This window comes from Pseudochaenichthys georgianus, chromosome 24, assembly GCF_902827115.2.
Source record: "Pseudochaenichthys georgianus chromosome 24, fPseGeo1.2, whole genome shotgun sequence".
Taxonomy (NCBI): Eukaryota; Metazoa; Chordata; class Actinopteri; order Perciformes; family Channichthyidae; genus Pseudochaenichthys; species Pseudochaenichthys georgianus.
This window is the reverse complement of record NC_047526.1, coordinates 26,346,601-26,370,771: the sequence shown is the minus strand read 5'-3', so window position 1 is coordinate 26,370,771 and position 24,171 is coordinate 26,346,601. Positions and strand designations below refer to the sequence as shown.

The window sequence follows — 24,171 nt, the reverse complement described above, 5'->3', positions numbered from 1 at the left end:
GTTGTATGTCTCAAGCTCCAGTAACTCTATACCAGCAATTGTATCTTTTTACGAAATTTGGTTCATTCTCAGGTTACAAAGTGAATATTTCCAAAAGGAATGTTATCCTGTTAACGCTCTGGCATCACAATTGAACAAGTCCGATGTCCCCTTCAGATTGAGCCCTTCTGGCTTTATGTATCTAGGTATCAATGTAACAAGAACACTAAGTTACCTTTTCGCTGCCAATATCTCCCCTTTAATGTCTAAAATCAAGTCAGACCTTCAAGGATGGAAGAGTTTACCTCTGTCGCTTATAGGTAAAATTAACACGGTTAAAATGAACATTCTTCCTAAGTACCTATTTATTTTCCAATGTCTCCCCCTATTGCTACGTAAACATTTTTTTAAGACTCTTGATCAGATTATTTCTGGCTTTTTATGGAATGGAAAGGCACCCATAAGTAAATCTACTACTACCACCAATTTAGGAGGCATTTTAAGTTTACTTCTGCATCCACTTTAGCTCCCTTATTGGGAAACTATTTATTCCGACCTGCCTTAGCTGACCCCACTTTCTCTGTATGGCATGAGAAGGGCCTGAGGACTTTTAGAGAGCTTTATAAGGATAATACCTTTCGTAGTTTTACTGATATATCAAGGGAATTTGAAATCCCAACATCTCACCTTTTTCGTTATTTCCAAATTAGACACCGTACCAAATCCCTGTTTCCATCCTTTCCCTCTCCACCCCCTAATCAAATATGGGATGAGTTTCTTTGTTCCGATCCCCTTCAAAAGTCACTTATTTCAAAAATATATAACAAACTCCTGACCGATGACAGCTCACACACATACCACTAACATCAAGGCTGCCTGGGAGGCTGAGCTAGGTGTGAGCTTGGGTGATCACTGGTGGGACACTGCTCTTAACAGGATTCATACGAGTTCATCCTGTGCTCGTCTCACTCTCATACAGTTCAAGGTGCTGTACAGGGTTCATTTCTCAAAGGCACGATTGTCACAAATATATCCCACTGTTATTGACATCTGTGACAAATGTCAAGCCTCTCCCTGCAATCTATCCCATATGTTCTTCTCCTGCCCATTAGGGTTTTCCTTTTGGCAGAAGTTTTGAGGATATCTCAAAAATACTCACTGTGAAAGTCTGTCCCCATATTGCCATATTTGGGTGCCCAGAAGATAACGGATACAACTCGGGGCAATTTGATATTCTGGCATTTACTTCGTTATTGGCAAGACGACTTATTCACTGGAAATCCAAAAAAGCAGTACATACTACATTTAAATATATGTGATTTGGAATGGAGAATCAGTTTGGACCTCCCCATAACCATAGAAAACACAACTATAGATGAAAAAAATCTCCAATATTCCCAAGTAAATACTATAAGCGTGAATTATTTTTAAATATTTTATTAGGACTTTGTTTAGGAGCACATTATAATGATTGGTCCCGAAGTCACGCTTTTGAAACCAGGGTCATCTGAAACGGCAAGTTTTTGACCTGTGGGAGAAAAAAGAAAATATATATATCTTAGCCACTTTATTCAAAAGCCATCGTCACATTTGATAATTTGAGCCAACACGTGTAAACCTTATTGTACATTACTGGATAATGAAATCAGCATGTATGAGCGCATACCCTTCATCGTGTTGTCCTGGTCTGAACACTGCACATCCACTGGATTTCTAACATCACAGATGACCACCTCACAGTGGACAAAGACCTACAAGATATGAACAGATTTAAGGGTTGTTCTAGACAGCGTACTTTTGTTTTCCAAAGTCTGAACATCAAAAAATAAAAAACAAGACCATTTATTCTTATGACTGATAGTACCTGGCGGTTCAAGTTATCCTTGTCTTCAGCAAAGGCAAACATAGGGACCTCAAACCGCTTGAAGTTGGAAGGATAATGAACTCTGCCCTTAGGCAAACCAGAGTGGAAGATCACTGGGTGCGGGTCCCTTGAGTTTGCACAACTGATGGAGAAAATAAAAATATTTTATTTGGGTAAAGATGTCCTAAAGTCTGCAACATTAGCACCCTATGATTTTTAAACCATCCCTTTTGTACAGTTTGACAAACAGTTAATTGAGAGAAAAAAAAAAATATATATATATATATATATATATACAAGTTACCTGTTAACAATGAGGTCCCATTGAGGGAGGGACATCTTGTCCTCCTCCAGCGTCGCCCAGCAGTGCGCCAGCTCAAGAGATACTTTAGGGTTGTAAGATCCCATCAGTTCCACCTCGAAATACAGCGGCTGTTGTAGGTACTTTGTGATGGGATCGTCCTCTACGCGGTGAAACGCACTGTAGGAGTCGTCTGAAGTGAAGCAGAACATGTTGGCCCGAATTATTAAGGATTCAGAGAGGAATAGAAACATTAAGGTACATAATGCAGAAGAGTTTAACTTGGATGTAGTCAACATCCCAGGTGCCAACTCAGTTCATTGGTTTAAAGAATAACTTTATGAAAAAAAAACATTCCAATTACTTAAAGTAACTACATTCATATGAACTGTCTCCAAGTTACCCAAAATCCTGCATTTTGATAGAAAGTGTTATCCTGTCTCTTTGCATTAAGCTTTTTCAATGTGTTGACATGATAGAACTCTTATTTCCCCCCAGTTTCTAGCTTTGGGAGGACTTCAAAGACTTCAAAAATAAATCTAATCCTTGGCAAGCATTAAGAGTCTTTAAAGTTCTAAGTTGTGTCACGTGGTTAGCCTACAAAGTCTCTGCATTTGTTTTAAAGTTGGCGTCAGACTGTCAGTTTACATAATGGTGAATATGAATGTTTACGGCTACAAATAACTGATTTTTTAAATGTATTTTTTTGAAGTTTTCCCATCGAGTTACAAATATGGTTTTTGTAACTGAAAATAGGCCGCCTTTAACCGTTTTGCTCCAAAAACATGCAACTGTGAATAATGTCCAAGATGAGAATTTTTCTTTTCTGACCAAAAGTCTAAAACCCAATGACCTGAAGTTTATCTTGTTAAGACAAAACAGAAAGCATTAAAAAGCTGACATTTACAAAACCGGAAGCACTTTGTTAATTAATCTTCCATGTCAGTTTTCAAACAGCTTTGATAATAGATTAATCATCCAACCTTCAGCTTGGTGATTCTAAGTCTCGAGATACTCACTCAAACTCCGGCTCCTTCGACTGTGACAGCTTTCCCAATTCAAGTTCATCTGTGATGGAGATTTCATTCTCATACAGCATCATATTGGGCAAAAACTAAGAAAAGACAAAAATTGAAAGAAGTCGTTTCTCAGTTTTAATCCTACCGCAATCAGCAAGCTGTTCAGCAGCATGCTTTACCTTTCTGGTCGTCCCACAGGAGTTTGCAGTGAAGACAAAATAAGCGTACTGGTCGTTGCTGTATGTGGGACCACAGGCGGGGTCTCTGAGGGTGAGCCGTCGGGGGTTCAGACTGGGAACAGACTCCAGGGTTATAGCCATAGCCGTGATGGTCCCATTAGGGAAACACTCTGAAAAAGACGATCAGACATGTGTATGCATTGGAGATTCAAGCCTACATAAGAAAACGTATTCTCTTTAACAAACCAATCAGCTTTGTGACGAAGTTGCAAGCCAAGGAGAAGTCTTGGATAGTTTTGTTGGTCTTCGGATATCTCAGAGTCACATCCAGTCTGCTCTTGATGGATGACGACGCAACAGCCTGAGAAGTTTTCAGAAACAATACATTATGATTTATAGAGGACTATCATCTTGACAAATGTTGCTAAATCCCTGCACATTTAAAACTTTGGTTAAGAGTCATACCTCGACCGTAGCATCAGCTGCAGAAGATGGTACAATCAAACTGAAATGTGTGTCGTTCTCCATGATGCCGTACTGCTGAGCCAGGCTCTCGTTCAGCATTCGTTTTCCCATTATGGTCTGAAAGTTGAATCCTTTGGTCCCGTATTTCACGAGGACATAGAAATTCTTATCATCACAGCTACCTGAGATAGAGGCAGGAGCTATAGAGGGAGGAGCTACAGAGGGAGGAGCTACAGACGGAGGATCTGCAGAGGGAGGAAAATACTTTGAAACAACTGTGCTCGTTTTGTTATGAATTCCTCTTATCCATGGGTACAGACCTATGTCTTCCAGTTTAGCTCTCAGATAAGCAGTGGCAGTAAATGGAGCATGCTTTGGCAGGACCAGGAAGCCAAAGGTCAGATAAAGGGTGTACATTGTAACCCCCATTTCTTTCTGTTGGGAGAAACAGATAGTTATTAGCTGACAGAAGAAAAAAATAAATGCATTTCCCACGTTGAGTGTAAGGCTCACCATTTGTCCTACGACACGGTCCGTGAAGGGCACTTCAACAGTATAGACCTTAGAGCAGCCGTTAGGGGACATGTTGTCAAAGACTTTAAAGCCTCTGGCAAAGCAGTCGGCCAAGGACAAAACCTCATAGGGGGACCTGATGTTCTTTAGCATTACATCATAGCCCACCGGCCCAATCGACGCCTTAAACATCATCTCCTTGGGAACAGTGGCTGTAGGTCAAAAACGAAGAAATTTAGGCAGGTTGCAATTTATGTAAAAAAAGTAGCATGAGTACCAAGATAATATGACTCACCGTCAATGACTTGTGGAGGTTGAAGCTGCAGGGGGGTCTCGACGGGGAGGAAGACTTTGTATCTCGTGTCCTCATTAGTGTCGTCTTCAGTCCAGAGCAACTCGAGCATCAGCTCATTCATATAAGAAGTGAAGTACTGACCATCCTGGACATGACTCTGCATAAACAAACATCCTGAGTAAGGCCTTTCCTGAATAACATCATCATCTACAGATTAAAAGAAAAAGGGAAATTTGTCTGGCAATGAAGCACTAGATGTTGCAACAGACAAACATACTCAAACGATCCGTTTACATTTGTTTTGTACATACCAACAGGATTTCAGTAGTGTTATCTTCCATGAAACAACAAAGTGTGAATGCTTGTTAAACTGTCTCTAAAGTCTAAAATGACTTTAATGTACCATTTAACTACGCCGATTTCTCCACTGTTGTGAGAAATTCTTTAGATCCAAGAAATATAAACATCTACATTTTGCCCTTTTGTAGTATTTCAGGTTTTTTTTTTTTTCATAGCTACATGACTAAAACGACCTCGTCAATTTATGGACTAAATTGTTTTATCTAACCTTGATCTGGCAACCAGCAGCCCCAATAGGAATTTCAACAATGACGTAAAGGTTATCGAGAGTCAGGGAATAGCTTCTGGCCGATATCTCTGAAGCTTCGAGCTTCCTCCCATTGACGCCCATGTTCACCTCCAACAGTCTGAAGTGTTTCGGGCAAATCAGAGGGGCAATGCGCCTCGGCAGGAACCAGCGGATTGAGGTTTCAGTAAAGAAAACCCCACCTGTACACCAACAAAATATATATACAGCACTTAGGGTCTAACATGGAACGTTTTAAGGAAAAGGGCTAACGTTTCAGAAATAATGAAATCCTCAAAACATTTTGACTGAACAAATGGTTAATCCTTCGTATTTTATTTAAACAATCTGAAAAAGGAGAATTCAAATTATGAATTTAGCAGCTTTACAACGACATACAGTAACACATCCTTAAAGTGTCATTTAAATAAATAAAGCACTTCTTCGTAGATACAAATTCTGGTGAAGATATTTTTGGCTCCATTTTTAGAAAAGTTTGATATTTAAAAAAATGCTGGAATCAGAAATAATAGTGGCAGATGTTTTTTTTAATTCCTGACAGTAAAAAGTGTCCCAAATTCCCAGTGAAAAACACTAGAAGACATGACATCAGTGTGTCTCTTTACATTACCCTGAGCTTGAGGACAAGCTGCTCCTGCATAAAGTTGAGTCGTCAGCTTCGTCTTCTCAAATATAATCGAGGTGCTGAGCACAGTCATCGGCACACCTGCTACCTGTGGGGGGAGATTACACAACATGTGGATGTAAATGCGTACCGTGGCAACATAATAATTTCCCTCCTAAAAATATGGGGGGTTATAAATAAGAACTCACTGATTTAAGAGTGCCAACTAGATTCCAGACAAAGTAATCCATCGGATTACATTATTGTATCTATGGCTGTAAGTGTAAGCAAGTACCTAATGGGCTGCAAGTGATTCAACAAGTCTGCCTGAGGGGAAAGATATCAAGTGAGAGTTGTTTGAATCTCAGTGAACTGCAGTCCACTTACATCCTTGGTGTATGTTTCACGTGAAGGATTTGGGCTTCGCAGAACCAGCCTGGTAAGAGTGCTTGAGATCCCATAACCATTTCTCTGGGCTTCGTCCACCTGCATGACCCTCTCCTCAGGAGTGAGGAACACCACTGTGGCGATTCTGAAGCCTGCGTCCATGGGCTGCTGTGAAGCAAATATCAAGACATTACATACAAGATGTTTCTAGAATAAGAAAAGAAGAAAAAAAAAGGCAAAATTAGCCAATCTTACCTCAGCAGCTTTTCGGGGATCCGAGTAGGGGTATGCAGGCAGGTTATAATCATTTGGAGCTGCTTTTTTCACAGACACCTAGAAATGAGGCCACTCCATAAGTGATAATCAATCTCTGCAGTGACATGAAATGTACCGGCCTTGACACTCGTACGAGGCATCAGGCCACTAATCATCTAGACGGGAACATGCCATGCTGCGTTCACTTGCCTCCATGTAGTTGGGTCTACAGATAATTTCCCGGGAGGCCCAGGAAGAGTAGTAGCAAGTTTCTTCCACCAGGTAAAACTCGTCTACCACATTGTCAGATTGTAGCCGCAGACCTAGTTTTGTTGTGAATGCTTTATCATCCTAAAAACACATGGAAACAAGTCTCAAAATGAATTGCCACGTCAAAAGAAACATTTGGTGCTGCGTCACAAACTAGCATTCAGTCGTTTTTACCACATTTTGAGCAAAACAGTTTTGGACGGAGGCATAAATCACAGCGTTTCCCAGGTGGTCTTTCTTGATGGCGAAGCCACACTTAGAAGATAAACTTGGCGTGAGGATGATTGAAGAGTTATCTGAGGAAACAAACAAGAAAAGTTTGAATTAAAAGTTAGATTAAGTTAAGAGAAAGCTATATACTATAGACCAGCTTACCGCCGCACAGATATCCTGGATGGAAACACCCTTGAACAAAGCCCAGGATGTAGCCAGGCCCCGAGTCGAGTGAGCCCGCAGACCCAAAGGTGCTTGCAGCTTCTGACTCGTATAGGCCAAAGCAATCGCCTCCACGATCCAGTGGGATAGTCGTTGCTTAGTAATAGGCTTACCCTTGTGAGGTTTAGCCCAGGCAGGTCACTCCACAGAAACTGCTCTCATTGCTGTCACTGAGGAACTGCACACTGCTAAAGCAGCCTCCCTCTCCTCTGTCCTCATCCTGTTGGACCTGTCTGCTGCATTTGACACGGTAAACCATCAGATCCTCCTTCACACTCTCCAAGAACTTGGAGTTTCAGGCTCTGCACTTTCCCTCCTCACCTCATTCCTCAAAGACCGCACCTACAGGGTTACTTGGAGAGGGTCTGAGTCCGACCCTTGTCAATTAACTACAGGGGTCCCTCAGGGCTCTGTTCTTGGTCCTCTCCTCTTCTCCCTGTACACAAACTCGCTCGGATCTGTCATTAGCCCGCATGGTTTTTCATACCACTGCTACGCTGACAACACCCAATTAATTCTGTCCTTTCCCCGCTCAGAGACCCAGGTCGTCGCACGCATCTCTGCTTGTTTAGCTGACATCTCTCAGTGGATGTCCGCTCATCATCTCAAGCTCAACCTTGACAAAACTGAAGTGCTTTTCCTTCCTATCAACATCGGCCCCTCTGTTGTTTCCCCGACTCAGACTGCAAGGAATCTGGGTGTTATCCTAGATAACAACCTGTCGTTTACTGCAAACATCGCTGCTACAACCCGCTGCTGCAGATACACGCTTTTCAACATCAGGAAGATACGCCCACAGCTGACCCAGAAATCGACGCAGGTTCTGGTCCAGGCTCTCGTCACCTCACGCCTAGACTACTGCAACTCCCTCCTGGCTGGTCTACCTGCATGTGCCATCCGACCTCTGCAGCTCATCCAGAATGCAGCAGCTCGTCTGGTCTTCAACCTTCCAAAATTTTCCCACACCACGCCGCTCCTCCACTCCCTCCACTGGCTTCCGGTAACTGCTAGAATCCACTTCAAGACACTGGTACTTGCGTACCATGCTGCGAATGGATCTGGCCCTTCCTACATCCAGGACATGGTTAAACTGTATACCCCAGCACGTGCTCTACGCTCTGCATCAGCCAAACGGCTCGCTGCACCCTCGCTGCGAGGGGGACCCAAGTTCCCATCAACAAAAACACGTGGGTTTGCTATCCTGGCTCCAAAATGGTGGAATGAGCTCCCCATTGAAATCAGGACCGCAGAAAGCTTACAAACCTTCCGGCGCAGACTGAAAACTCATCTCTTTCGACTCCACTTCGAGCGATAGAATGACTAACAAAGAACTGCTAACAGAGCACTTATATACTAATAAAGGACTGGCTTATCTAAAGCCAGTTGAGTAGCACTTGAAACGATTGGCTCTTTGAAACCTGATGTTCTTATATGATTCTGTTTTCTTCAAGGTTGTGTCTTCCTGGTCGAATGTACTTATTGTAAGTCGCTTTGGATAAAAGTGTCAGCTAAATGCAATGTAATGTAATGTAATGTAATGAAAAACCATGCGGGCTAATGACTGATTCGAGCGAGTTTGTGTACAGGGAGAAGAGGAGGGGACCAAGAACAGAGCCCTGAGGGACCCTTGTAGTTAATTGACAAGGGTCGGACTCTGACCCTCTCCAAGTTACCCTGTAGGTGCGGTCTTTGAGGTATGAGGTGAGGAGGGAAAGTGCAGAGCCTGAAACTCCAAGTTTTTGGAGAGTGCGAAGGAGGATCTGATGGTTCACCGTGTCGAATGCAGCAGACAGGTCCAACAGGATGATGACAGAGGAGAGGGATGATGCTTTGGCAGTGTGCAGTTCCTCAGAGACAGCAATGAGAGCAGTTTCTGTGGAGTGACCTGCCTTGAAACCAGACTGGTGCGGATCCAGAAGGTTGTTCTGATGGAGATAACAGGAGAGTTGTTTAAAGACAGCGCGTTCAAGTGTTTTAGACAGGAACGGGAGTAGAGAGACAGGCCTGTAGTTTATAACATCAGACGGGTTGAGAGTGGGTTTCTTTAGGAGAGGGTTTACTCTTGCCTCCTGAGACTATTTGGAAAGTGACCAGAAGTTAGAGAAGTGTTGATGAAATGGGTGAGAAACGGTAGAATATCAGGAGCGATAGTCTGAAGGAGGTTTGAGGGGATAGGGTCCAGAGGACAGGTGGTAGGGTGGGCAGAGGTAATTAGGGTAAGAACCTCACTTGGAGAGAGAGGGGAAAGGAGGTTAGTGTGTGGGTGAAAGGAGGGTCTGGTGACCCAGCGGTGAGTAAAGGTGAGTCAGAAAAAGAAGAGCGAATATCATCAACATTTTTTTCAAAGTGGTTAACAAAGTCGCTTGACAGAAGGGAGGAGGGGGAAGGGGCTTTGGGGGGGTCCAAGAGGGTGGAAAAGATTGAAAATAGTTTTTTGGGATTGGAATAGGAAGATTGGATCTTATCTTGAAAGAAAGTGCTTTTTGCCTGAGAGATCGAAGCAGAGAAAGAGGAGAGAAGAGCCTGATAGGTTAGGCCCTAATCCAAAACATACACGCTCCTGAATGAAAAGTCAACTATGATATTAGACATATGAAGAAGTTCAACTTTAAACATCCATGACTTAAACACTTTATCCAGGATAAAAGCCACATAGCTGCACCTGCAAGGTGAATACAGCTGCTATCAGAAAAGGTGTTTGAATGCGTACATTAACAGGTTTATGATATCACTGCCCCGTCTAAGACACGAGTGGATCTGACTTTAATTACATTTTACTTGAGTGTTTCGTCAACTTAATGTGTTACTTAAAATAATACTTCTGCATACAGTATGTGACACTGTGAGTGTTGCACGGCCAGATACGGCTCAGCTGACTCAGATAAGGAAAAATATGTTACATTATGATGTGATATGCCGCGGACTGTACTTAATGTTACTCTGATCCGGTTACTTATGTTGTGGCAGATATTTAAGTAAGCTTTCTTAACGCTAATGTTATAATAGTCATATTGCTCTGAAGATGGGAGGTGATATTCCATTAATGTTCACGTTCACACAGTCGGTGAATTTTGCCGGCCGTCTTTCCTGCAACGGCAGCTTTTCTGTATTTCCTTTCTCCTGTAATTATGACTTGATCGCTTTAAACTCCGCACACTGAGCTCTGATTGGTCAGCAGGTAGTGCTTTCACTGAGTTGAGCTCTTAGCCTGCAACCTAACCTGGGGGGTATACTACGAATCTAGTTCAACCTATCCTGGATATGTTTTGAGTTATCCGGTTGACTTAATCCAAAACGAAGCCGCTCTCGCTAAACTGTCCTACAACGCTGGCTATCAACTCGTTCGCTCAAGCCAGAGCCATTTAATAGAAGAGTTACGACATCTCCGTTCACTCCAATGGACCACTTTTTTACAGCAATGGCGGATCGTGGAGCCTCTCAATCGTTCCCCGGAAGTTAGCGCCAAGGCTGGCAGAGCTGTGGAGTTGCAGCATAATACACCGTTCGTGACAGACTTTTAAAGGTAAGAAGAAGTTTAAAGATTTATATTGCGGATATTATCAGTACATCTGATTCAAATGAACATGTGTATTAAAGGATGTCAGTGGATTATCCCTAAATTAGTAGATTTAGGGAACGTTTACAGATAACAGATTAAGCTAGCATACCGAAGCAAGTTAGCAACACACGTTGAACAGCCTTTTAATTGTAAATTCCGTTCTCTTAATGTCATTTCGTCCAACATGTTGAATTAGAGAAGAGGGTCTTCTAAACGGGATTGTATGCGGGGGTGGAGGGAGTTAAATATTAGATAAATATAACTTTGGTGCGTGTAAGAGTGAGTGTTTTTAGCAGAGCCATATTGTGTCCTTGTGATTCTGTTGATTATTACCTGTCTGTATAATGTTGCAGCTCAGCTGATTCTGGATTGATGGCAAAGGGAGAGGGACTTAAAGAGCCTGTGACACGGTTTTCCCCCATCATCCAAACCCATCAATTTGAGTACATATTGTCCCCTTGAAAACCGTTACTGAACTGATTTTGGATATTTGTACTTTGATAACCATTAATCTGCCTTCAATGTTGACCATTTTCTGGATCTTCTCGCGGATTCTTCAAGTCCCGCCAAATGATGGGTGACGTCATTGCGGGCACAGCGCTCCAGCTGCACCGTCCAGGATCCCAGCATCTGCATGTAAACCTTTATATATATACAGTCAGATGTAAATGCACGACGGCGCACACAGCAGCAAGCTCAGACAGCGATGACAGGTTAATGTTGAACGTGTCTGAGAGCTCATATGAGGCTGAAGGATCGGTTTATGTTGTATTTGTTAGAAGTTTAGGAATGAGGTGCGTCAATATGGGCGATCATATGGTCATGTAGCCAGTGGTGGAATGGGACTAAAAATCATCCCGGGACTCTCGACCGGCCCACTTCGGTAACGCTAGTAAATTGTCAACGGGGGGAGCGGGGGATGTAAAATACAAATATAATGTATAATGTCTGTGTCTTTGACATTAGCGCTGCTAGCCACCTGTGCCCTGTACTACGAAGCCAGTTTAACAGACCCTGGATATGTTTGAGTAACAAACAAACTAACAACAACAAACTAACAAACGAGATCTCGCTAAGCGGTCCTACGACGCTGGTTATCAACTCGGTAAATCAAGCCAGGGTTTCTCTCTCCAGCTGAGAGCGCGTTCACGTCTAAGACACGAGTGGATCTGACTTTAATTACATTTGTCTCGAGTGTTTCGTCAACATAATGTGTTAAATAATACTTCTGCATACAGTCTGTGACACTGTGAGTGTTGCACGGCCAGATGAGGCTGGAGAAGCTGACTCAGATAAGGAAATATATGATATATTATGATATGATATGATCGATGATCTGATTGATGATGTAATATGAATGATAAGTGCGACACGTCGGCGTCTTCTCTGCATACGGCAGTTTAAACTGTATTTTCTTTATCCTGTAATATGACTTGAGAGATTTAAACTCCGCACACTGAGTGGATCTCTTTTCTATAGACGCCGGAGGCGGGCAGCGTCAGGTAAAAGAAGTTATTTAGCCTTCTCAAATCTGAGCCTCACGCGCCGCCTATGGGGGATGTGCTAGTTACTTATCCGACCGGCCCACTTCGGTACCGGCCCATCGGGATTCGTCCCGATGGCCAGTCCGCCACTGCACCCAGCCCACGTAAACTGTCAACGGGGGGAGCCTCGCTGCGGGAAACGGTGGACCTAGTGTCCCGATCGGAGTGGGAATAATAATAATAATAATCCGTGCATTTTATCCATTAATTTCCCCAACATTGTGGTAAAAACCCACACGTTTAATCCACGTTGGTGTACTACAACTACAAAAAGCATCGGTTTGTTTTCTCATCAGGAAATGCAGACCGGCTCAAACAAACGATTTTTAATCATCATCCTCACTCATCATTTAATGTATCATATGTTCGCCGAATTGACATGAAAGCACTAATAAATGTAGTTTCATCCACTTGAGTTTATAACCACAAAAATAATCGATTTGTTTTTATATCACATCCGACGGGAGGAAATTCAGCAGCTCTCACTCCCGATTTTTAATCCTAATGTAATCATCATCTTCACCACGATCATTTATGTTTATGTCGCCGAATTGACATGAAAGCACTGACAAATATGAATATACTGTAGTCAACTTCATTAAAACGTTATTAACGTGCCTAATCTCAGTAATTCACCATTTCTACGCATGAAAACACACTTTGTCCGTGTTTGGCTCTCGAAGCGTTCCCGCATTGACGTCACTTCCGGCTTCCCCCAAAACTTCAAAATGAGTCGAAGGAATTTCCCCGCGATGTTCGAAATTATTGATATTTAACGAAACGGTATCGCTTTTTCTTTTTTAAACTGACGGTTCGAGATTACTAGTAGCCCAATATTTCATTGCACAACAGTTGTTGGGATGGTGTCACAGGCTCTTTAAGTGAGAGTGAAAACACAAGGTAAGTTTAATACTACTGTTTTATATAAGTAAACACCTTATCTCCCCAAGGCATTTCCCATCCAATAGGTGTGATGTGTGTGTATAACCCTTTCTCCTGTCTGTTACTCCCTCTTTCAGCACAAGAACCAGAGGGGGATTCAATGGAGCCTGAATACCTGCACTGAGACCCTCACGGCCCGTCCACACAGCGGCGTGCGCTGACGCTTGCCGGCGGGCGTGTCTGAAACTCGACCAACAACCAATCACATGAATCTCCCGCCCCTGACACACAAGCAGCGGTTTGATTGGCCAGAGCTTGTACTGGCATATGATTCGATTGGCTGACGCCTCGCCGAGGCGTCAAAAGTTGAACATTGCTCAACTTTTGCAGCGAGCCACGCCAGCTACGCTCCACGTCGCTTCCCACGATGCATTTCGGCTAAAAGTGACGTCACCCCATTCAAAGTGAATGGGGAAGCGTCAACGCACGCCGCTGTGTGGACGGGCCGTCACCCTGCACCCTGAGTCTCAACTCTTAGTGTTTTTCAAGCCTTTCCCTGTTTTTTTGTATTAAACAAAACATTAAGCTTTCCCAATGGTGTGGTTTTCGTTTTGTGAAAAAGTGCAAATGCAGTGTTTGTATATAATTACATCACATATTTTGTTGCTGTTGGTCGTGAAATTGCTCCTGCTGACTTGAGCCAGCCATTTTTTCCTCCGCTCTGTGTCAGTGGGGAAGCCGTACATTCGTACTCCTTTCTCTGAGCGATTTGAGCATCCCCAGGCAGCACAGCAAACCATGGTGGCGACTAGGAGGCAGCACAGCAAACCAGGACAACACGGAGAAAAAGGCACCGACAAACTGCATGATATGCTATTCAATGTTTATTGAATTCCATGTATTTGCAATGGATGTTCCTAAAACAACACATTTAACATCATCATCATCATGCTGCTGCTGCTAGTCCTTTGATAGTCACCTGTCGGTCTCCTGTCCTTTCTGAAAGCCATAAAGATGACATTAGTCATTTAGATAACTTGTGTCTTCAGTTACCATGGGATTACTGAAACTACCATGAATTTAAGAAAGTGGTAGAAATTAATCTAATCTGCATTTTAAAGCATTACGTTAGATCCCCTCCCTCTAAATATATCAATATACATTAGAAAGTGATGCTCCTGACTACCATACAAGTTTAAGAAGATAATATTGGTTTGAAAGAATTCAAAGCTATAAATAAACAGCAACAGGCTCTTTAACCAAGGCACTGTTAGCCTAACATGTAAACTAGTTGTTCACACTAATCCTAATATTATCACTTAATATTAGCAATTTCGATTTTATTTTTTAAAACATATTGATGTAAATACATACACATATCGATTTGTTGTATAAATATTGCAAATCAAAACCTTTATTCACTAATAATTACCAAAAATCGTAGTTCTATCTCCTGTTATCAATGCATTCACATTGCCCGCCATGAACTTCCGGGGAACGATCCTCGTCTACATGAACCACGTGATGATAACCGTGTTTGGACTTCGTAACTCTTCTATCTATATGGCGCTGGCTCAAGCCAGCCGTGTCCTATCTAGTTAGGTGCGCGTTCACATGAAAGGGGTGGTATCTGGAACATTCGACCAATCACAAACATGGAGAAGCGTACTGACAGCACAGCGTCATACTTCCTGAATGAAAAGTCAACTATAATATTAGTCAAATATGAAGAAGTTAAACTTTAAACATCCATTACTTAAACACTTTATCCAGGATCAAAGCCACATAGTTGCACCTGCAAGGTGAATACAGCTGGTAAAAGAAAAAGTGTTTGAATGCGTACATTAACAGGTTTATGATATCACTGCCCCGTCCAAGACACGAGTGGATCTGACTTTAATTACATTTGACTCGAGTGTTTCGTCAACTTAATGTGTTGCTTAAAATAATACTTCTGCATACAGTAGCCTATGTGACACTGTGAGTGTTGCACAGCCAGATACGGCTCAGCTGACTCAGATAAGGAAATATATGATACATTATGATGTGATATGAATGATAATGGGACATATCGATGTCTGCACTCACAGTGCTGCGGACTGTAGGCTACGTAATGTTACTTTGATCCGGTTACTTATGTTGTGGCAGATATTTAATTAAGCTTTCTTAACATAATAGTATAATAGTTATAATAGTCAGATTGCTATGAAGATGGGAGGTGATGTTCAATTCATTTTCACACAGTCGGTGATTTTGGCCGGCCGTCTTTCCTGCAACGGCAGTTTAAACTGTATTTCCTCTGCACACTGAGCTCTGATTGGTCAGCAGGCGTGGTGCTATCGCTGAGTTGATCTCTTATCCTGGAACCTATCCTGCTTCGGAGCACAGACTAGATTCCAGGATAAGTCACCATGGAGATCTAGCCCGCTAAAAAGTGAACCAGCTCCGTAGTACCGGAAAGCCCAGAAGTTATCTTGCTAAACGAAAATCCTGCTTCGTAGTATAACCCCAGGTCCCGACCAGGTTAGCCGCACAGCATAAGTTACCATGGAGATAGCCTGCTAAAAAGAGAACCAGCATCGTATGACCGGAAACCCTGAGTTTTCCCTGAAGTTAGCCGGCTAAGCGAAAATCCTGCTTCGTAGTATACCCCCCAGGTTAGCCGCTCTGCATAAGTTACCATGGAGATCTAGCCTGCTAAAAAGAGAACCAGCATCGTATGACCGGAAACCCTGAGTTTTCCCTGAAGTTAGCCGGCTAAGCGAAAATCCTGCTTCGTAGTACAGGCCTCTGATATTAATCCTACACTGGACAAATATGATATTGAAGCCAATTAACATTGCAGCCAATAAAGAAACTGCATAGTTGTCATGACAATATTCATATCAAATAGAAAAGGCAATTTAAATGTACAAAGAGGTGTGTATCCTTCTCGTCTAGTTATGTTGTACAATGCTGCATTGATTTGGGGTCAATAGGTCACATATGGAAGCTATTGCAACAAAAAAAAGATTTATATTAATCTAAAAAAAGAAATTGACTAAAATCCACAAGAAAAGAGGTTCCGACAGTTACAAAACACAAGTGAATATCAATCCAATATCCAACCTAAATATACAATTATTTTGACATTTATTTTGAAGCAAAGCGGAAGTTAATTTGTTTTTTACTCTGTCAGGCTTGAAAATAACAGATAACTCTATCTCATGTGAACTTTGGACTAAAAGGGGTCTCTGTACCCTTACCTAGTCTATAGTGGATGATTCCTCTGTTGTAGAAAGGTGTCTCAAAGCTGCTGTCACGCTGTATTGCTAAAGAGAAGTCCTCCACCGCTTCACCTAAATCTACCCAGAGGTACTTTATCTGTCCGCGGTTGTTGTAAGCAGTGGCCAAATGACTGGCTTTACAATCCCTGTGGAAATATGACAGCGTTGAAAGTCTCTAAAACAATACATGTAATGAAATGACAAAGTGACAGAACACGATGGACGTTAGCTTCAACCGGGGACACAGAATTTGACGGGTAGAAGAATACGCTGCAACACTAGTACACAGTACTCAAGTTGTAAAAAAAAATCAGGGGGGATGGTGGATTTGATCATATGGGGACATAATTTGTGCTGATAACCCGCCGAGAGTGGGAGACCAACCAGCATAAGGATAATTATTATACTCCTAAAACAACATGCATGTTATGGATGTTCAGATACTCCTTTCATTGCTCTTGACCAAGGCACCTCAGAATTAGAGTCGGTCCCCGTCAAATGCAGAGGACAATTAGTGCAAAATCTTTTTTTCACTTTAATTTAAAGGGGGGAGGGGATACAAAAATGTGGTTATAATGGAAGTCTATGGTACAAATCTTGTAGGTTAACAGTCCCTCATTTATTATTCAGATGGATCAACTGATTATACTAATAATAAAGTCAAATTTGTTTTTAGAATATTGAATTATAGTGTATTTTTTCAAAAAAGCAGTTACTGGTATACGATCAAAACTGGTATCTAAAGGGTTACATTTTTATCGTAATTAATTAAATCATTATGTAAATTAAACACTTCATGAAAAATTTGAGGATTTTTTTTTTATTGCAGTTCAAATACAAATATTTTATGTTAACATTCCCAATGTTACTTTTTTTAACAGGGCATTAAGTGCAAATTGAAATTGTTTACAAAATATGAAAATATATTAAAAGATTATACAGATAATACAAAATAGGACCAATGTTGTCAATGGCTGCCTACTCAACACATCCTCACTCCCAGGTCGGCCTATGTTGACGTTATGTCAAGTCCCCTGTGTCGGCTTTTTCCAACGCAAGGGGGGTGCCCTCAGCGTCCATTTTCAGCTTTCCGGGATGTCCATATGCTTCTATGGACGCTCATGGAAGCACGGCATTCGTTTGTGTCGACTGCCCTTAAAGGCAATGTGAGCGTCCATTCTCATTGGATAACGGAGAATTGTACACCAGGAAGTAAGTATTCCCCTTACTGTCGATTGATTTTACAGTGATATCTGCACTACTCATCGACTAAAAAACACCAGATTATCCTTGTTAATTACACAACATTGATTGGTTTAAATTGTGTGCAATGCTTTTGTATTTTCCCCCTTCGATTCGGAGAAACAAATATTTTTTCGGAGTAAAGGATGGCAGAAGACACTACACTACCCAGAATCCCCGGCTATCGTTTGGACTACACCATGTGCTCTGTTTGACAAACCCTGTGATAGTCCTCAAGCTCTGTGATTGGAGAGTGTGCTCCGAGGGTTACTGAGCCTCGAACAGCACTTGAAATGGGATGGAACCACGGCAGACTGTCCAAAACTGGATTTGAACGGGTCCACCGCGTCCCCCCCTCCCCCACCCCGTCCACCGAACTACACATGCTGGCTATTCTGTTTCGCAACATGTTCTCTATCTATGGCACGTCTCTACTGGGAATTGTAGTTTTAAAAGACGTTTTCGTATTTCCCATAATAAGAAGTTGCCAGTATTAAACTGTATACATCCCTGGAGGTTTAGGGGATAGGAAACACTCACATTTAAAACATATAATTAATAAATGGGTGAAAATTGCTTGTGCCCATAATGGGCAGCATTAATATATATACACACATGCCAGCTAAGGTCATAAGAGCTTTATTTAACAGCTGGTCTTATGTGTGTGACCCCTGTGATAACATTACATTACATTAATTGATACGCCTGAAACATGCACTTGTCAAGGTTCAGAGGCACATTTTGCAAATATGGCAGTAGCCATCGACCATCTTAAGATAAGATATACTTTATTGATCCCAAGTTGGAATATTTGCATTACATCAGCATGTGTAACAGTTAAATACGCAGTGGTGTTTATTTGTGAATAAATTAGTATAATCACACAAATTCTGTGTTTTATATTTAACAATTCTGTGTTCTTTATTTATTGATTGTTCAATACCTGACAAGGCCGTAGATGAAATATCTACATACGTCTTATAAGAGTATAATACATTATGTATAATATCAGTTAAAATAAGTGCTTCAATATAGTTAACATTACTGGAGGTATGCACAAATATTGATAGATGTCTTGTAATGCACTATTGAGGAACCTGCAAGGCAAGGCAAGTTTATTTATAGAGCACTTTTCAACGCAAGGCAATTCAAAGTGCTTTACAAAAAAAAAAAAAATGAAAGACATTAAGCATTAAAAAAGAAAAGCTAATCAAATATACATTAAGAAAAAAATACATGGATAAAAGTTACAGTTCAGTCTAAAATATAAATAGTTCAATTAAACATTACAAGAAAAAGTACATGGATAAAAGTTACAGTGCAGTTTAAGATATGAATAGTTCAAATAAAAGCAGCGACAAAAAGAAAAGTCTTCAGCCTGGATTTAAAAGTAGTCAGAGTTGCAGCGGACCTGCAGGTTTCTGGGAGTTTGTTCCAGATATTTGGAGCATAATAACTGAACGCTGCTTTACCATGTTTAGTTCTGACTCTGGGGACAGAAAGCTGACCAGTCCCTGAAGACCTGAGAGATCTGGATGGTTCATAGTTTAGCAGGAGGTCAGTAATGTATTTTGGTCCTAAACCATTCAGTGCTTTATAAACCAGCAGCAGTATTTTGAAATATATTCTTTGACACACAGGAAGCCAGTGTAAAGACTTCAGAACAGGAGTGATGTGATCCACTTTCTTAGTGTTAGTGAGGACTCGAGCAGCGGCGTTCTGAATCAGCTGCAGCTTTCTAATAGATTTTTTACACCATTGCAGTAGTCGAGTCTACTGAAGATAAAGGCATGGACAAGTTTTTCCAAATCCTGCTGTGACATTAGTCTTTTAATCCTAGATATGTTCTTTAGGTGATAGTAGGCTGATTTAGTAACTGTTTTAATGTGACTGTTGAAACTCAGGTCAGAGTCCATGACTACACCTAGATTTCTGGCTTTGTCTGTTGGTTTGAACATTGCACACTGAAGCTCAGCGCTAACTTTTAAACGTTCTGCCTTGGCTCCAAAAACCATTACCTCAGTTTTATCTTTGTTTAATTGGAGAAAGTTCTGACACATCCAGTCATTGATTTGTTCAATGCACTTACTCAGTGTTTGAATTGGAGCATAGTCTCCTGGTGAAATTGTTACGTAAATGTGTGTGTCATCTGCATAGCTATGGTAACTTATTTTGTTGTTCTTCATTATCTGAGCCAGTGGTAGCATGTAGATGTTAAAGAGAAGAGGCCCCAAGATGGAGCCTTGAGGAACCCCACATGTCATATTTGTCAACTCAGATGTGTATTTACCGATAGAAACAAAGTTGTTTCTGTCCTTTAAGTAGGATTTAAACCAATTTAGAACTGTTTCCGAAAGTCCCACCCAGTTTTCCAGTCGGTCCAGTAATATGCTGTGGTCAACAGTGTCAAACGCAGCACTGAGATCTAATAATACTAACACTGAAGTTCTGCCACTGTCTGTGTTTAAGTGGATGTCGTTAAAGACCTTTACAAAAGCAGTCTCAGTGCTGTGGTTTGGACGAAAGCCTGACTGGAACACATCGAAACAACCATTTAAATGCAAGAAATTACTCAACTGTTGAAAAACAACTTTTTCAATGATCTTACCTAGAAATGGCAGGTTTGATATGGGCCTGTAATTGTTCATTACTGAAGCATCTAGATTATTCTTTTTTAAGAGCGGTTTAATGACTGCAGTTTTCAGGGCCTGTGGAAAAATACCTGAGTGAAGAGATTTGTTTACTATATGAAGTAGTTCTGAGGACATGCAAGGCAAAACATCTTTGAAAAATCCTGTTGGAATAATATCAAGGCAGCAGGAGGAGGATTTCAGAAGTTGTATAATGTCCTCCAGGTTTTTATCATTAATCTGATGGAATTGTGTCATGATGTCTGAATTGATGTTAAGTGGACACAGAGACAACACATTTGCTGTTCCTGATGCAGAGGCACTGACTGCTTGTCTGATTTTCTGAATTTTGTCAGTGAAAAAGGAGGCAAAATCATTGCACGCCCTGGTGGATAGAAATTCAGAGGCTACTGACACTGGGGGGTTAGTTAGTCTGTCGACGGTAGCAAACAAGGCACGTGCGTTGTTTTTGTTTTTGGTAATGATGTCAGAGAAGAATGATTGTCGTGCGTTTTTCAATTCCAAATTATAAAGGCCAAGTCTCTCTTTATAAATTTCAAAGTGAACCTGGAGATTTGTTTTTCGCCACCTGCGTTCAGCTTTTCGACATTCTCTTTTTTCTGTTTTAACGGTCATGGCCTTTCTCCATGGAGATATTTTCTTCCCAGTCACTTCCTTTACCTTAATTGGAGCAATGGCATCTATAACATTTTACATTTTTGAATTAAAATGATCTACTAGCTCATTTACTGAGGTGTTAGCAGGGGCAAGTGTGGAAGAAAAATTCTGAATAAACATTTCCCTAGTATTTTCAGTTAAACATCGCTTTGTGGTTACCTCTTTTTGAACACTTGTGTGAACAGAAATAGAGCTCTCAAAGAAAACACAGGAATGGTCAGACAGTGCAACATCAGTCACCACAACCTTAGAGATATTCAGACCCTTTGAGATAATTAAGTCCAGAGTGTGCCCCTTATTGTGCGTGGGCTCCGTCACATGCTGAGTCAGTCCATAGCTATCAAGAACACAAAACAGTTCTTTAGCCCCTCTGTCCTGGGGGTTGTCAACATGGATGTTAAAATCACCAACAATGACTAGACGGTCAAAGTCAATACACACTATAGACAGCAGTTCAGTAAGGTCATCAAAAAAGCTTGCACAGTATTTGGGTGGCCTATAGATATTTAGGAACAGAGCTCGAGAGGAGCATTTCAGCTGAAGGGCCACATATTCAAAAGAATCAAAGTTTCCATACGATGTCTTCCTGCATTGAATGGAATCATTGAACAGAATAGCAACTCCACCCCCTTTCTTATGCATTCTTTCCTGACTCATAAAACTAAAGTTGGGAGGGGTTGATTCAAAACTTGCGACCCAAGTTTTTCATTCAATGCATAACTACACTATAGTTGTGTAGGCCTATATGATATGTCAATAAACCTTAGAAAATCTTGAAATCTTGAAAGGGATGTGCAAAATAGTCATTATATACAGTCTTTAATTAACTATTAGTAGAGAATAACGAGTAATTAATATACTGTATAGGGATCCTATTAATATCTAATAATAAAAATAATGAAATTCAATAACTTGCTTTAACCACTAGGTTAAATCAGCTGTGCACCTTTATGGTGTAAATACAGCCTATCTACGAATTGGATCAAATATAAAAGTGAGCCGAATTAGTGTTGATACTGCAAGGAGACGTATTGTGTGAAAAGAAATGTAAGATGTTGTTTAATGGCTGATATATTTATGATCCACGTCACGTTTTCAGTTCCTCATGTTTGTCTAGAAGTCTTCTCATCAGGGCTCTATAAATACAGAACTACGGCAGATATGTAATATTTAATGCAGCCGAACCGTGTTTTACAATGCCGTTATGTGATGACTTTCAAAGAGAAAAGCAAGCACACTCGGAATAAAGTATTATTTTATTTTTTTTAAATGTTTTCGGTCTGTTTCCGGTATTTGTTAATGACGATGTGCTCTGAGATGTGAGACTGGAATTGAACAGGGGAAATAACGTAGGCTATCTTTAGATGCGGATTTTGTTAAACTAATATGTTTGCGCTGTGGACCAACACTATACATTGACGGGGAAGGGGGTAGCAATAAAGATAACACCATTAAACAGTTACACAACATAACAGCAATAATATCGATAGCAGCGTCCCTAGCAACCACCTTGGTAACAATTAAAACGTTATGGATGCAATTTCCTGAAGTAATCTTCGTAATAACTAGCAAACTAAAGATCATGTATATCCACTGCACACATAATCTGAACTCATATTTCTCGCATCAAATGACATCATTTTAATGGCCAAACTAACTTTAAAATAGGCATTTTACACCGAGAATAAAACGGTTCGGACATGTTTTTTTTTCTGCAGGGAGATATTCGAAGATCACGTGACGTCAAACAGAGCACATGGTGTAGTCCAAACGATAGCTGGGGATTCTGGGTAGTGTAGTGTCTTCTGCCATCCTTTACTCTGAAAAAATATTTGTTTCTCCGAATCGAAGGGGAAAAATACAAAAGCATTGCACACAATTTAAACCAACCAATGTTGTGTAATTAACAAGGATAATCTGGTGTTTTTTAGTCGATGAGTAGTGCAGATATCACTGTAAAATCAATCGACAGTAAGGGGAATACTTACTTCCGGGTGTACAATTCTCCGTTATCCAATGAGAGTGGATGCTCACATTGCCTTTAAGGGCAGTCGACACAAACGAATGCCGTGCTTCCATGAGCGTCCATAGAAGCATATGGACATCCCGGAAAGCTGAAAATGGACGCTAAGGGCACCCCCCTTGCGTTGGAAATGGACTCAAAGCCCCCCCCCTTGCGTTGGAAAAAGCCGACACAGGGGACTTGACATAACGTCAACATAGGCCGACCTGGGAGTGAGGATGTGTTGGCCTACTCCACTCTCCCCCATATCATAGAAGTTTCCAAAGATGTTCATAATCATGCTTTTTGGTCTCAATTTTTCTGGCTCTTGCTTTCGGATTGTTTGCTTAGCAATGGCTTTGAAGCCAAGTCTTGACATATACCTCTGGTCTGAACTTGTTCAGTGGAGGGCCAACACACTAGATGAAAACCATGGCTGACATGCTTTTTACCTCTAGGGAGATTCTAGTTGTGGTTAAAATGTTCATCTGACTAAACCCACGTTCACACTCAGCTGTGGAGATGACCAGAGTGTTCACTGCTTGAAGGAGGGGTTTCAGCTCTTCTGGTGCTGGTCGTATCATTTCATCAACAGTTTTGAGTCTTACCAGCTAGCTAACACGAGAGAAAAACGTAGCTAAACTCCAAACTAAGTTGTTATTGCTGCTTATGTCCATAGATTCCACCTTTGGTGACTAAAGTAATGATGACTAAGATTACTGACTTGAATTACCTGAAATGTTATTTTTAAATATGAAGTCCTTCAGATCTCGTTGTCCTCCTGGTCGCTTGGCCATTGTGATGACCGTTACCTGCGCTTCTGGCATCGATCAAACGGGCTCATCACGGCGCCCTCTAGGGCACTCTCATAGTGTAGCGTCAGTGACTTGGTAAAAATGTCATTGCGTGTGTGCGTGCTTCCTCGCCCACAGTATTTTACTCAAAATGCGCAAAATTAATGTTGAAATAGCAGTAATACCAGTGCCACGTTCATTGATAAAATTACATAAGGGATGGAAAGGGGGAATGGCAGTTTTAGAAGGGGGATGATTTTGACCGTTTTTATTTCAGGGGGGATGCCATCCCGCCTCAACTCGAGTACTGCTAGTACAGACATCGCCAAAAATTGAACAAAGAGTACCTGGACTGTAAGTAGGAGATAAACTTTGTATACAGTTTTTCTGCACATTTGAAG

General features: G+C 41.3%; 1 protein-coding gene across 1 annotated transcript; it reads right to left on the bottom strand.

The window, feature by feature from the left end:
* Positions 1-1,421: 1,421 nt before the first annotated feature.
* Positions 1,422-23,560, bottom strand: LOC117439653 (uncharacterized). The gene is made up of 18 exons (XM_034075636.2): positions 23,479-23,560; positions 6,913-7,034; positions 6,679-6,819; positions 6,469-6,546; positions 6,214-6,381; positions 5,833-5,935; positions 5,184-5,404; positions 4,616-4,772; positions 4,321-4,532; positions 3,808-4,242; positions 3,589-3,703; positions 3,343-3,512; positions 3,164-3,258; positions 2,548-2,555; positions 2,148-2,337; positions 1,844-1,985; positions 1,646-1,730; positions 1,422-1,507 (listed from the first exon to the last, which is right to left on the bottom strand). Exons 1-18 carry the CDS (start codon positions 23,558-23,560, stop codon positions 1,431-1,433), a joined length of 2,601 nt encoding a protein of 866 aa, XP_033931527.1. The 3' UTR covers positions 1,422-1,430.
* Between the last annotated feature and the right edge of the window lie 611 nt (positions 23,561-24,171).